Raw genomic sequence first — 14,094 nt, forward strand, 5'->3', positions numbered from 1 at the left:
TTTAATCTTCGAAAATGGCATGGTGGTATCTGGTGCTGCCATATTATACGAAATATAAATTAGATTAAGCTATTGAAACGGCAGCCCTGTCCGGAAGCAAAATATAGTCGAATTTTGCTGTACGTCGAGTTCGAACGTGTTTTTTAGTATTGTTGATGTTGAGTTAAAAAAAGCAGAGAAAATATATATCGAACTATTTTTTGGCTTGTGGATGCCCAGTACAACAACAATAATAAATATTTTATTTGATATTGGACCCAGTTTCATCGAGTTTTTTTGGACACGCGTTTTTTATTAATTATTGCTTAAAATTTTGGTATCCAATAAGATTGTTTGTTGTTGATGTTCGATGTTTAAGCCTAGTTCATCCAGAGAATCTTAAACAAAAAATTCTTGTATGTTCTCTGGCTCATCCGTGGAATTTTTTTTACGCATTTTGCTTTGGTATTCATTCGTTAAAGCATGCTGAAGAGAACCAAATGTATCAACCGAATTTTTAGTGTCACTTATTCTATTTCTGGCTAAGTTTTTCATTCGAGAACAAAGAAGTAAATTTTAACGCGTAAAAGTGCCAAAATAATATAACAAGAAATAATAGAAGTAAAAATCGGTGAATAAGGCAAACACAAGAAGTGCTAAAGAAAGAACTGTCTTCCTGTTTGTGTGGCCTACGGGTTGTTTTTCTGTTTGGCTGTCGCAAAAACAACAACAATAAAATAAAATAAAATAAAAATTGTGATATTGATTTGCAAGAAAAAATAATTTTATGTCGAAGTTCTGCCTTGGCTATGGATTGTAAATTTGTTGTTTATAATGCGGCTCGAGACAACAACTTATCGCAGTTGAAGGTAAGTCAATGCAAGATATTATTTATAAATAAATCATCAAAACTTGTGTCACAAACTAGGTACCGAAAACAAACCTTCATTCTTCTTTTAAGTTCCTCGTTTTTTTACATAGTCATAGTAAACTGCTGTCAGCATGATGATGTTTAGTTGATACTCTCACTCAGTTTCATCATCAATATGAATTCAGCTGAATGCACCTCTTGGCTGCAAAACATCTAAAGGGCACAGTCCCTAAAACTCTAAATTAGAAGATGAAATCGTAGTTTCTACGCGGTTGCAAGCAATCTGTTAGAACACGCCTTGCAGTCTTGAGTGAGTAAAGATGTGGGTAGAGTCGTGCGGGGATACTTTGTATGTAGGAAATGCCATGCCATGATGAAGTCTGGATAAGAAGGAGTTTAATCTACTAAACGATCAATAATGTTAATGTATGGTTTTAGAGGCAATTTTTTTCGGCGATATAACAATGTTTGATATGGTTTCATCTGTCTTATATTTAGGATAGGGTATCAAATCCCTTATTTTGTTACATTTTGCTTATGTCACTTACCTTATATATGTAATTGAATAATTTAATGGTTTATCGATTTATACATTTCATAATAAATTACTTTTTCATTTGTATGGTGTGATAAACGTATTAATTTGAAACCTCCAAATTTATTCATATAACGGATCCTCGGTACTCGAAGCATCATAAATCTAACTAAGTAGCGTGGTTAGTTAATGTTATCTGTGCTATATGCCCGGCGAAGCAAACCACTTGTATTTGGTTTGCTATATTCCGCATAGAAAACGATGAAGAGGTAGAAGAGACTGCTACGAACGAAAAAAGAAAAAGTTTAAAAAATGATTTTGATTTATATAGCCGACACCCTAAAAATATTCAAGCAAAGCTCTTTGCAAAGCGGGTACATGAATTTCTGTGTGACAAGTGCTTGAAGCTATTCAATAGTAATAACCCCTAATTTTTGTATCGATATGAGGCTCTTTATGAAACATAGATGCATCATTTTACTCTAGAGCCCAATCTATGGTCATCCAGATGAGCCGGGCCCATTATATAGCGTTACAGGCTCTTTTGAAAGTATGTGGTGTACCATCAAAAATGTTTTATCTCATCAAGACCATGCACCGGTCAAAAAGCAATTAAAATGTTAACTGTATAATTTTGTTGTTTAATATATTTTTTATTTTTGTTTGCTAAACAAAATCTTAAAAGGCAACTAATGTATCGACTTATTATTCTGAATAAATTCAGATCTTTATTACAAAATTTAGCTATTTGCCTTCTCGTTTGCACTTTCGTTATTTTGAACAAAGCTGAGCAAGTGTACATATGTTTTTTTTTTATATGAAACTAACTTCGATTATATTATTATAATTTTTTTATTGGTGAAACCAGTTCTTAGAAGGACAAGGAAACTAGCGATTACTGGAACTTATGTAAACAATGTGAAGCAAAATAGTAAATCTGACCGTTTAGCAGCATCTGATAGGTTATAAAACATCTTTATTAGTATATAACAATATTTTTCTTCTTCGTTAGTTTTTCCGTAACTGATATTTTTTAAGAGATTCTGTATGTGTTTCCATTTGCAAAAGGTCAGCATGTGTTTTCGTATCTAGTTTACTTTGACTCCAATTCTTCATGAATATATGTAGATGCATACATGAATAAATGTGAGTTTTTGTGAAGTACGTGAATGAGGAAGGACAAGTAACTGTTAAAAAAACAACAACTACTGTCAGTTTGAATATTGAACGAATCTACTATTGAAAGCAATGAACTCATGGTCAATAACTTTAGATGTTAAAATTTTGTGTTTCGTTTCGTCTCTCTTTCATTTCGTCATCGTTTCATATTATTTTAATAATATTTACGGACCACTTTGTGACCCTCAAAATGTAAATAAAACAAAAAAACAAGAAAAGCGTTAACTTCGGTTGCGCCGAAGCTATAATACCCTTCACAAATACAAATGCCCCTTACAAGAACTTGATTCCGAACGTTCAATTTGTATGGCAGCTATATGATATAGTGATCTGATCTGACCAATTTCTGTGGAGAATAATTTGTTGCCTTAAATTCGTGAAGATACCTCGTCAAAAAAAAAAAAAATTCCATGCAAGCACTTTACTCCGATCGTTCAGTTAATATGGCAGCTATATGCTATAGTCATCCGATCTATACAATTTCTTTGGAGATTAGATTAATGCTTTAAATAATAATACATGCCAAATTTCGTGAAGATACCTCGTCAAATGAAAGAGTTTTCCATACAAACACTTGATTTCGATTGTTCAGTTTGTATGGCAGCTATATGCTATGGTGGACCGATATCGGCTGTTCCGACAAATGAGCAGTTTCTTGGTAAGAAAAAGACTTGTTCAAAATTTCAGATCGTTATTTAAAAAACTGAGGGACTAGTTCGCGTATATACAGACGGACGGACGGACATGGCTAAATCAACTCAGCTCGTCACGGTGATAATTTATATGGTCTCCACCGTTTCCTTCTGGGTGTTACAAACTTCGTGGCAAACTTAATATACCCTGTTCAGGGTATAAAAAGACACGTTAACTTCGGTTGAACTGAAGCTTTAATACCCTTCACAAATACAAAATATTCCTTAGAAGAACTTGATTTTAATCAGAAAGTTTGTATGTGCCCATGTAGGATTTCTGACATTTCCTTCTGGGTGTTACAAACATCGTTGCAAACTTAATATACGCTGTTCAGGGTATAAAGATATTTCGTTTAAGCAATTGTTTCGCGGTCGGGGTAAATTCTTCATTGTTCAACATAGTTGTCACTCTTTACTTTTTATTATACCACGCTCTTTACTAATAGCGTTTTCTTTTCTCACAAAAATGTATTATATATTCTGCCTTATGCCCTGGCTGTCAAATTTGCGTGTTCTTTTCTCGTTCTCAGTATACGCAAGTAAATCAAAATAAAGAAGCAATGGCTCAAATGCATATGATCCATAAGAGCTAATACATTGAAACGGTGTCGGCATTTTGTTGAGACTCAATTTCATCATGACGTGCATTAGTACTCAAAATTCGGGCTTTGTATTCATATAAATATGGAAATGAATAAATATAATAGTAATTAGATTTTAGTTATATTAACTTTTATGGAGTTTCGGTGTAATAACAATGTATATTAATTTTGCCACAAAGTTTGCAAGACCCCGAAGAAAACCTTCTTTTTAATTATATCACACATAGAACATATTTTCGAAAAGCAAACGGACAATGACACAAGCATCTAAGTAACGCGAAATTGAGAGCAAATTATTTGGAAACAATAAGCAAAGTCAGTTCTGCAGCAGATGTGTAACCAAATGCTGATTTATGGTTATGTTTTAAGTCTCTTCAAAAATTAAAATTTTAGAAAGAGCACTACTGTTTTCAGAAAAAATCCGTTTTCGACCATTTTTCAAAGTTTTTCCAATATCTTTATAGCATAAATTATATACAGTGAAAGAATTTGATGGAATTTAATATTGTGTTATATGGGAAGAAGGCGCTTTTGTAGCCCGGATTCTATTTCCAGGAAGTCTATTAAAAAACCAAAGCCATTCAAAGAAATATGAATTATTGTAATAAAAGGTTTGAAATCATTTTAATTTAAAACTTTAAAAATACCACATAGAATACTTCTATTTTTTGTGGAACCAATTTTTAATTTATTTAACATAAATTGTGATATCAAATTTTCTTTCGTTTAATTGAAACATATGAACTATGGAAATATTAATATATCATCAGTGAATGTCATGCGTAAAAGGTTTGAGACTTAAGGGGTTAGGGGTAGTCAGAGGCACGAAAAAATGAGAATTTTCAGCATTTTTTTTTGCTATTAAATCATGTTATTTTACAAAAGTAGTAATATGGCTTTTTTATACAATGTTTTGACTTGAAGTCAAGAAAATTTCAAAAACAAAAATTTTAGTTTCCAAAGTTATAGCTGTCTGTGTTGACCCATTTCCAAGATAACCGTTACAACAACAACAACAATAACCCAGTTCCAAAAAAAGGTCCTTGCGGTGACAATCATAAGTCCTTGGAGATTCATCTAAAATCAATCGGATAAAAAAATTTGTTTTATAAATAGATAATCCTGGGCTTGATCGAAGCTTTTTTGTGGTTTTTTTTTTTAATTTACAATGGCCTTAGGAAATTTTTTTTCTACATTTTTGGTAAAAAATCAATTTGGTCTTAAAAAGTCGAAATATTTGATAAAAAAAATCCTTCGATCAGGCCCGAGTTTATTATGTATTCTAAAACCTATATAAATTTCATTAAAATCTACTAAGCGGTTTTCGAGTTACAGTTGTCACCAGTTCAAAAAACATAGTTTTGAGAAAAACGCATTTAAAGTTTCACCTACCTGTTCCCGAGCGCTATGAAGTGCCCGAGCGCGCTTTGTTATTTGTCGAATAACTAAAAAAGTAATTATCGGATCAACTTGAAATTTTCCGAGAATACTTTTTAGATATTACACTTAACGAAAATGCAAAAAAAATCTGACTACCCCTAACCTCTTAAAACATGTTTTTTTTTTTAAATTAAAAATTGAAAGATTCGTTTTGTTAATGATGTGAACTCTTTTTTTTTTTGTGGACAACTGTATATGCTGTAGTAGTACGATCTGAACAATATGTTCGGAGATTGTATCAAAAACCAAAATATCTTTTCATATAAAAAGTTTTCCATACAAGAATTTGGTTTTGATCGATCAATATGTTTAACAGTTATATCCTATATTGGTCCGAAATAATTCATCACCTTATGTCTACACCAGCTCGTTATTCACGTTTGAACGATCGAAATCAGTATACGATTTGTAATCGACTGACTAGTTGATAGGAAATGCTTGATGATACTATTTAATAATATGGAAAACATTCTAATTTTGTTCTATTTATCTATTTTTATTCTCATACTTATATGGAGAAAATAAACTAGTCCATGGAAAAGCCGTGCTTTCCCTAGCTCCCGTATACCTAATATTACTATAATGATTTTATAACTTCGGCTTGACCTTATACCTGTACAAGTTGCTTTGGACATAATATGTTTTGGTGATAAGAATTGATGAAATCTGTCCATATCTTCTCCCACCTAGTATACATATGTATGTACATTGTATTGTGATAAATTTTTCTTACAAACGCTCTAAATTGTGAGCGATTATAGTGACAATTTTTAATTTTCAATAATGAGAAAGATAGATTAGAAATGTGCGGTGATGGTGCAAAACAAATATTACGCAACAGTACAATATGTTTTGCTTATCCCTAGATTATTTTATCTCAAATAATTAAGTTTCGTAGTTTTACAAAAAAATATGAAAAATCTCTTGTATACAAAATATGATGTCAAATACATCACATCGTGAACGCGACTGAAATTTCGTATTTACAAAATCTCTGACAGTGTACCTTAATTCATGATCACTTCCGTGTGCATAATGTGGGAACTTTCTTTGGTTTCTATGAGTAAGCTATTTTTGTTTTGACATTGAATTCGCAATGTCAATGCATTACGAATTCGATATCAACACAAAATAAACACCAGTTCCTCAAGTAGCTTTGTTAATCGAATGCATATAAATATAAATTTATGCATATACATACATACATATAATATGCATATGTATATGTGCACTTAGTGCGCTAAAACGAAGTCGTCATTAATAAATAGTTTGCATGTATGCATCATTGATTCGAGTACATGACGAGATAAACACAGTCAACGTCAAAAGTTTATTAACAAATTTGCTTTAACAAAATTTGAATCAATAATAAGCTTGTAATTGGTGACAGCTGAAGTCTAAGCACTCGATCTATGGATGTATGTGTAATATGGAGAAATGTATACCACGCATACGGCTTACAACTCGACTCAGTTGAATTGCAATTAAAGCAACTCAACGTAAAAAAAAAACTTATCTCTTTAACACGACGAAAGATAACTAATTTCAGACGAATTTTTAATAATGTCCCCAACCAAAGCAATGACACTTTAGCAGATAATTAAAATAATGATAAATTTGATATGAAAAATTAAACCAATACAATTTCTGTTTTATTCCCGCAGATTGAATAAACATTCATTCCTTTTTTTTATACAACGACGACGGAAGTGTATTGCATTTGAATAATTCACTTACCACACGATCACTTAGTTTTATTATTATTGCTTGGAAATGTCGTCTAGCCTCGTCCATTTTTGTCATTTTTTTCATAAGCTCAATATGTTATTCAAGCTGTTAATATGTTTAACTTTTTTTTCTATTAAAGGGTTTATATAGAAATATATTTTTTTGTTGGACCATGTAACGGGCGTTGTTTTAGACTTGTATTTTTCAATGATTCAATACTGTTTTCAGAATTGATCTTTTTAACAGCTGTTACTTGATTTATACTTAGTTTGGTTTGCTATTTTATAATGAACAACAAATTTACTCAGAAACAACGTTTGAAAATCGTTCAAATTTGTTACCAAAATAATGGTTCGGTTCGCGCGACGTCGAACATTCGGTCGACATAAGCGTCCAGCAGAGTCGGTCGGTAATTGAAGCAACCCTTGAACGGTTTGTCACTTCGTTTACTCTAGTGGAGAATATGCATCCTCAGAGACGCCGCACAGTGCGCACCGAAAACGCTATTGGTACTGTGGAGTAGAGTGTCTAAGAAGACCCGAATGAGTGCATCCGCCATCCGCGCGCAACAATTGGAGCTCTGCCCATTCACTTAATGGTCGATTTTGCACAATGATCTTGGTTTGCGTACTTAAAAAATGCAATTCGTGCAAGAAAAGAAAACGAATGATCATCACCCGAATCGCTGCAAAAAGTGTTCGAAAATTGGACCTCTCGGCTTGAATTTATTCAAGCCAGCCGCGGCGGTCACTTGCACGAAATCATTTTTAAAACATAATGGAAAACCTTTATCTAAATAATAAAGCGGAATTCTTGGCTATAACATTAAATTATATACGTTTTATTTCATTTTGAAAACAACATGTCGAAAAAAACACACTGCTTCTTATGTTTTCCCCTTTAATAATTAACTTACATATATTATCAAAATATACTATTTTAAATATTTTTTCCACATAATTTTAGCACTTAAATTTACTTACATGTTTGCGCGCATTTTATGTAATATTTTTGTAGAAGAAATGTTTAATTTTACATTTAATTTAAATTGTTCACTATATTAATATTGATCGTATTTTTCATGTATGTATGTATATATAAAATAAAAATTGTCAATAATTGAAATAATCTATTTACAGCATACCCTCTCCAACAGATCAGAGTCAGAAACAAAAATGCTTATATCAGCGAGAGTTAACGGAGCTACACCATTAGTAATTGCCTGCCGAAATGGTCACTATAACATTGTGGAGTATTTGCTAAAACGACACGCCAATGTTGAGCAAGTAGGTTCTGTGAGTTTTGATGGTGAACCCATTGAGGATGCGCCACCGTTATGGTGCGCCGCAGCAGCTGGTCATTATGGTATTGTGAAGCTTCTTGTTCATCATGGGGCAAACGTAAATAGTACAACCCGCACTAACTCTACACCACTCCGCGCTGCTTGTTTTGATGGACATTTTGATATTGTCAAGTTTCTGGTGACCAATGGTGCAGGTGTGCTATATGTCAATGCTTAAATGCTTAATACAAATTATTTAAAGTTGTTCCAAATATTTGTTTTAGATTTTGAAGTGGCAAATCGTCATGGACATACATGCTTAATGATCGCATGCTACAAAGGTCATTATAAGATCGCTCAGTATCTATTAACATTAAACGCAGATGTGAATCGGTGTAGTATAAAAGGAAATACAGCTTTGCATGATTGTGCAGAATCTGGTTCATTGGAGATTTTGCAATTGTTGTTAAAGCATGGCGCAACAATGGATGTCGATTATTACGGTATGACGCCGCTTTTGGCTGCGAGCGTGACGGGGCATTTACCAATTGTAGAACATCTTATTACCTTGGCCTGCGTTAGTAGAAAAAGTCGCATCGATGCTTTAGAACTATTGGGTGCTACTTATGTAGACAAAAAACGTGATATGATCAGCGCTTTGTCCTTGTGGCGAAGGGCAATGGAGGATCGAAATCAAGAACCTAAAATACCAAAAACTATTAGCGAGCCAATTGCTGCATACGAATATGTATCGGAAGTGAAAACAATAGAAGGACTCGAAGAGTTAGTGCTAGATCCCGATGAAATGCGAATGCAAGCTTTAGTTATACGACAGCGTATTTTAGGCCCTACGCATCCTGATACAAGCTACTACATACGTTTCAGGTAACTACAAACGACCACTTAAAAGCAGATTATTCATTTCTTTTTTTTTTTTTTTTTTTTAGAGGAGCGCATTATGCAGATGCTGGACGTTTCGATCGTTGTATTGAGTTATGGACGTATGCTTTGACGATGCAGCAGAAAATTTTACAACCTCTCAGCCCAATGACCCAATCATCTTTGTTATCATTTGCGGAACTGTTTAGTTTTATGCTTGTTGAAGCAGGTCGTTTGTTGCCACGCGGTCGAATTGTTCCTCCAATTGAAGCCAGAGACATGTTGCTGATATTTAATAAGGCTGTTCTAGAAGTGGAGCGAGGTAATATAAGCAAGTTTAATACATTCGTCATGTTTTGGGTGAAACACAGTTAGTTTTGCCTTTGTAGGCCTTAAATGGACTATAGAACAGGAAAAAACTCCTATTGCAGTACCATCAATACATGATTGTAATCACGATCCGAACGCGTTGAGCCGCGCCTTAGTAAGCGCTTTACATATTGGTTGTTTATTGGCTTCACTTGAAGAAGATGAAAGTTTCTGTCCAAATATGCGCAAACAAATTTTATATTCTTTGTACAAGTTGAATCGGCTTAAAGTGTCTGTTCGATCAGGCCGAACAGCTTTACACTACGCTTGTTACCGAGAAGGTACACTTGTCGGTCGTTATCCAGCTTGTCAGTTTCCTTCGCCAGCATTAGCTAAAGCTCTACTTGAAGTTGGAGCTGATCCAAATGCTAGGGATGATGCAGGCAACTCTCCTTTGCATTTAGCTGCAACAGCGCAACAATGTCCACGTTCGCTTTCAAAAGTTCTTTTAAAACATGGTGCACATTTGGTAAGTTTAAACTATTTATTTTTGAAGTGTGCTAATAATATTGTTTAATATAGGATGCCAAAAATGATGCCGGTGAAACCTTCGAATCATTGTTGAAACCCCGAAAAATACATGAAGTCGTTAATCCATTGAAATATACCACACTAGCTTGTTTGGCCGCACGAACGATACAGAAACATCGAATTAAATATACAAACATTGTGCCTCCATCGCTTTACACATTTATTGAAATTCATTAATTGCTGTAGTGCGTCAAAACCGCGATGAATAATGGTACATAGAACGCTTACAGTGTGGATGACTATTAACCATGTGACAAATGATCGCGGTTATGAATAATTTGTGATCGTTTTTTTCATATTTGATTCAATAATATTTTACGTGTATATTGCTTATCGAGTCACATATAAGGAAACATTTAAGTTAATTATACTAACGTTCATGTTTATTTTCGTTTTCTTTAATATTTGCACTGATAAATATAATGTAACAAAATACAATAGACTTGAGCGGGTTCAATGTTAAATTGTTTTTAAATCATTGCCACGGAATAAAATATTGTAGGATCATTTAATGACAAACAGAAAAAGTCTGTGCAAGTGACAAACTAAGGGCATTGATAAACATATTAAGTTTTATACGAAAGTGTTTGACCAAAAATAATGTCGAAAAGGCAAAATTGTAAAACTCTTATGGATTACTTAATCAATTTTGTGTCTAGGATTAAGTATATACTACATTCATATAAATATATTCATAGAAAGAAGAGAAATCAAACGACTAGGCAAATAAGTATAACAAAATAAACTTCATAATTTGCAAACCGCTATTTTCAATGTATAGTTGCATCGTCAATTTATATGAGTTTATCTCTGAACTTATTCGAATACATTAACCTACAGTAAAGGAAATCATAATCTCATATAAACCAAAAACAGTAATACAAACACAAATTGTATGCAGCAATTTCTTTTGCATAATTTGCAATGGTGTCGTCTTTTACAAAACTGCAGGTAACGTAGCGATCTATCTTTGGCTATTAGCATATTAAATAGGCTTTGCGATATGTAAATAAATTGCACATATTGCACGTATATGTTGACAATGTAGGTATATAAAAGAAAATCTAATTGTAAAGTGTGTTCAGTACTATATCCAATTCACTATCATGAATCGAAATAGTGTTTATGTTTTGGTTAGCTGCCATATTATGTTACTAGTTGTGCAATTAACTTCTGCGAAACCAAACACTGCTGGAAAATTCAACATTGAAGATTTTGAAAATTACTTAAATGAAATCCATGTTGATGACGAAGCGGCTGAAGATAAGACGCGTAACGCTGTGAATTCGCCGTTACAACGCTGGCCAAGCAACTTGCTATACTACACAATCTCCACTGATTACAGCAAGGATGAAGTTGATAATGTTCACGCGGCATTATTGGTATTTAATGAAAGTACATGCCTGAAATTTAGAGAGTATGATGTACGGCAAGATGGAATGTTAAAGTACATTAACTATAAAAAATCTTCGGACTTGTGTGGTACAAGAGTTGGTTTTAACCCTTTAACACCAACAGGACCTCACGATGTGATCCTAAATCCCTACTGTTTAAGTGAACGTGGTGTTATACAACATGAAACTTTGCATGCTCTTGGTCTCTACCACGAACAGAGTCGTTCAGATCGCAATAAATATGTAAAAATTGAGTATTCCAATATTCCTCAAAAGTATTGGTCGCAGTTTATCGCCTACCCCGAAATATACACCAATACCTACAATGTATTGTACGACTATGAAAGTCTGATGCATTATTCGGAGTTTGCTTTCTCAAAGGATCCTACGAAACCATCAATGCGCGCAAGAAGTGGCAATTCGGTAACAGATCGTAAAATGGGGCAGATAGTTGGTCCATCGGAAGGAGATTTGAAAAAAATTAATATCATGTACAAATGTAAACCATTAAAATAAGAAAATGACGCATTTGTTAAATTATGAATTGAATTGAAAAGTAAATATTAGCGTTTTTTGTTCCTGCTATAAGCATACATGAATAAAAGTTTTAGTTTTTGAGCAGCAAGAAAATACCTTTTTGGTAATGCACAAAAGCGTAATTTTCTTGGCTTTTTAGAATCTTGTAAGTTTGTCATATATAAATATACATATTGACATAAATGCATATGTATGTAAATAAAAAAAATATTATACACCGTTCAGTTATGCGATAACGTTTTGACGCAAATAATATTTGTATGAATCTACAATATTAAATAAAATGTAAAGGTTTTATTTATAATACCTATATTCTTCGTAACTTTGATTTTTATTAACTCTAATTTTTCTAATTTTCAACTTTTAATATGTGTTTCATGACAATAGAACCTTTCCATTACAGTAATATTCTTATAATTCCTTACACAGTAATCAATACTGTTTCTGCTAAATGTTTTCTCACTCACTACTGACATTAGAGGATAGGTAAATAACAGAAATCTAATCATATTTGACAAAATTAAAAATAAATAAAAAAATTTTATACTTTTTGCCTTATTGGATATGTATGGAGCAAAAAAAATTTTTTTTTGCTTAGCCTGAGGGTAAAATTTGTGATTATAAAATTTCGAGTTAAAATTTTTATTTCTCAAAAAAAATTTTGCATAAGTGTTCTAGAAGCTGTGGAGAGTCCTCTTTCTGGCCAATTAAAAGTTGTCAACTTAAAAAAAATTGTGTGGTCATTATTGGAGTTTTTAAAAAAAGTCTTAAACGCCAACATACTTTCCTTAAGCGTTAAAATAAATTTTGAGTCAAAAACCGTCAAATTCGGTAGTTTTTATATAAATGTGAAGAGTTTAAACCAAAAAAAATTTTAACTCGAAATTTACTTTAAAAGTGAGTGGGCCTCTAGATGTTAAAAAAAATGTTTTTTTGTTTTGGCTAATCTCAACCTGCCAAGGTTTACCAAGATTTATATTGTGATCTTAATTATTTCTTAAGTTTTCGCTTGCACAAATGCATGGACGAACGGACAGACAGTCACCCGGTATTCAACTCGTCTCGTTGCTCTGAACATTTTCATATATATAAACTATATCTATTTCGATTAGTTTTAACTCTTACAAACAACCGTTAGATGAACAAAAGCGGTAGTATACATTGGGTGCGCAAGAACTTAAGATCGAAAGAAATTTCAGATCGATAGCACAAAAACTAAGGGAACGAACGGAATCAAGTGCTTGTAGGGAAATTTTTTCATTTGACGAGATATCTTCACGAAATTTTGCTCGGGTTATTGCCTAAGGCAATAGTGCAATCTCCAAGGAAATTTTTTAGATCGGATCACTATAGCATATAGCAAAATTTCAGATCGATAAGATCGATCGAAGGAACGGAATCTTGTACCGAAAACTTTATAATTTGACGAGATATCGTCTTGAAATTTAACATGGATCATTGTCTAAGGCTGTGGTGAAATAAAGCGCTAAAGCATATAGCTGCCAAACAAACTGACCGATCGAAATCAAGTTCGTGTAAGGAATCTTTTGTATTTATAGCTTCGGTGCAACCGAAGTTAACGTTATTTCTTGTTTTAAATTAAAATCAACCTAATTAAATTAAATGAAATACTTATACATATGTAATATGGTATATGAAGACACAGCCATCAGAGAATCGAAAATATAAAGCATGGGATATGAGGCTTAGACACATTTCATTCATATTCAGCGCTGAACAACACTATTTTTATTAAGACCTACTTAATTTCAATAAAATATCCTAAATTTTTACCAACACAAACATAAACATTTAACGTCCGGTCGAAAGTCGGATATTACTATATTGGGTATATTGAGGCCACGGCAAGGTTTGGTCCAATTGTTTTAACTTTTTGTAATAATCAAATATACCCGAAAACATGTTTCCACGTAATTCTATGACGAAGTCACACACTGTTCGTTATAGTAGACATAAATTTTCCCAAATAACGAAAATTATTATATGTAATAAATAGCAACTGGGGTAATTCGCGTACTGATTTGTTGTTTAGTTAATTGCATCTTACATATTGGA

At 32.9% G+C, this 14,094-nt stretch overlaps 2 protein-coding genes and 2 long non-coding RNA genes across 4 annotated transcripts; 2 read left to right on the forward strand and 2 right to left on the reverse strand.

Moving 5' to 3' along the window:
- Window positions 1-100: 100 nt before the first annotated feature.
- On the forward strand, window positions 101-10,848 carry LOC106620867 (protein fem-1 homolog CG6966). Its single transcript, XM_014239511.3, has 6 exons — window positions 101-848; window positions 8,166-8,523; window positions 8,593-9,193; window positions 9,256-9,509; window positions 9,577-10,025; window positions 10,079-10,848. Exons 1-6 carry the CDS (start codon window positions 789-791, stop codon window positions 10,262-10,264), a joined length of 1,908 nt encoding a protein of 635 aa, XP_014094986.1. The 5' UTR covers window positions 101-788; the 3' UTR covers window positions 10,265-10,848.
- LOC138857871 (uncharacterized) lies at window positions 330-1,645 on the reverse strand. Its single transcript, XR_011397093.1, has 2 exons — window positions 1,399-1,645; window positions 330-1,230 (listed from the first exon to the last, which is right to left on the reverse strand). It is a non-coding gene; the product is annotated as an uncharacterized lncRNA (long non-coding RNA).
- Window positions 4,435-6,252, reverse strand: LOC118683727 (uncharacterized). The gene is made up of 3 exons (XR_004979594.2): window positions 5,912-6,252; window positions 5,251-5,303; window positions 4,435-4,935 (listed from the first exon to the last, which is right to left on the reverse strand). It is a non-coding gene; the product is annotated as an uncharacterized lncRNA (long non-coding RNA).
- Window positions 10,849-10,994: 146 nt separating the features above from the next.
- On the forward strand, window positions 10,995-12,340 carry LOC106620853 (zinc metalloproteinase nas-13). Its single transcript, XM_014239495.3, has one exon. It carries the CDS (start codon window positions 11,194-11,196, stop codon window positions 11,995-11,997), a length of 804 nt encoding a protein of 267 aa, XP_014094970.2. The 5' UTR covers window positions 10,995-11,193; the 3' UTR covers window positions 11,998-12,340.
- Window positions 12,341-14,094: the final 1,754 nt, after the last annotated feature.

The sequence above is a fragment of the Bactrocera oleae genome, chromosome 2 (assembly GCF_042242935.1).
Source record: "Bactrocera oleae isolate idBacOlea1 chromosome 2, idBacOlea1, whole genome shotgun sequence".
In the NCBI taxonomy this organism is placed as follows: domain Eukaryota; kingdom Metazoa; phylum Arthropoda; class Insecta; order Diptera; family Tephritidae; genus Bactrocera; species Bactrocera oleae.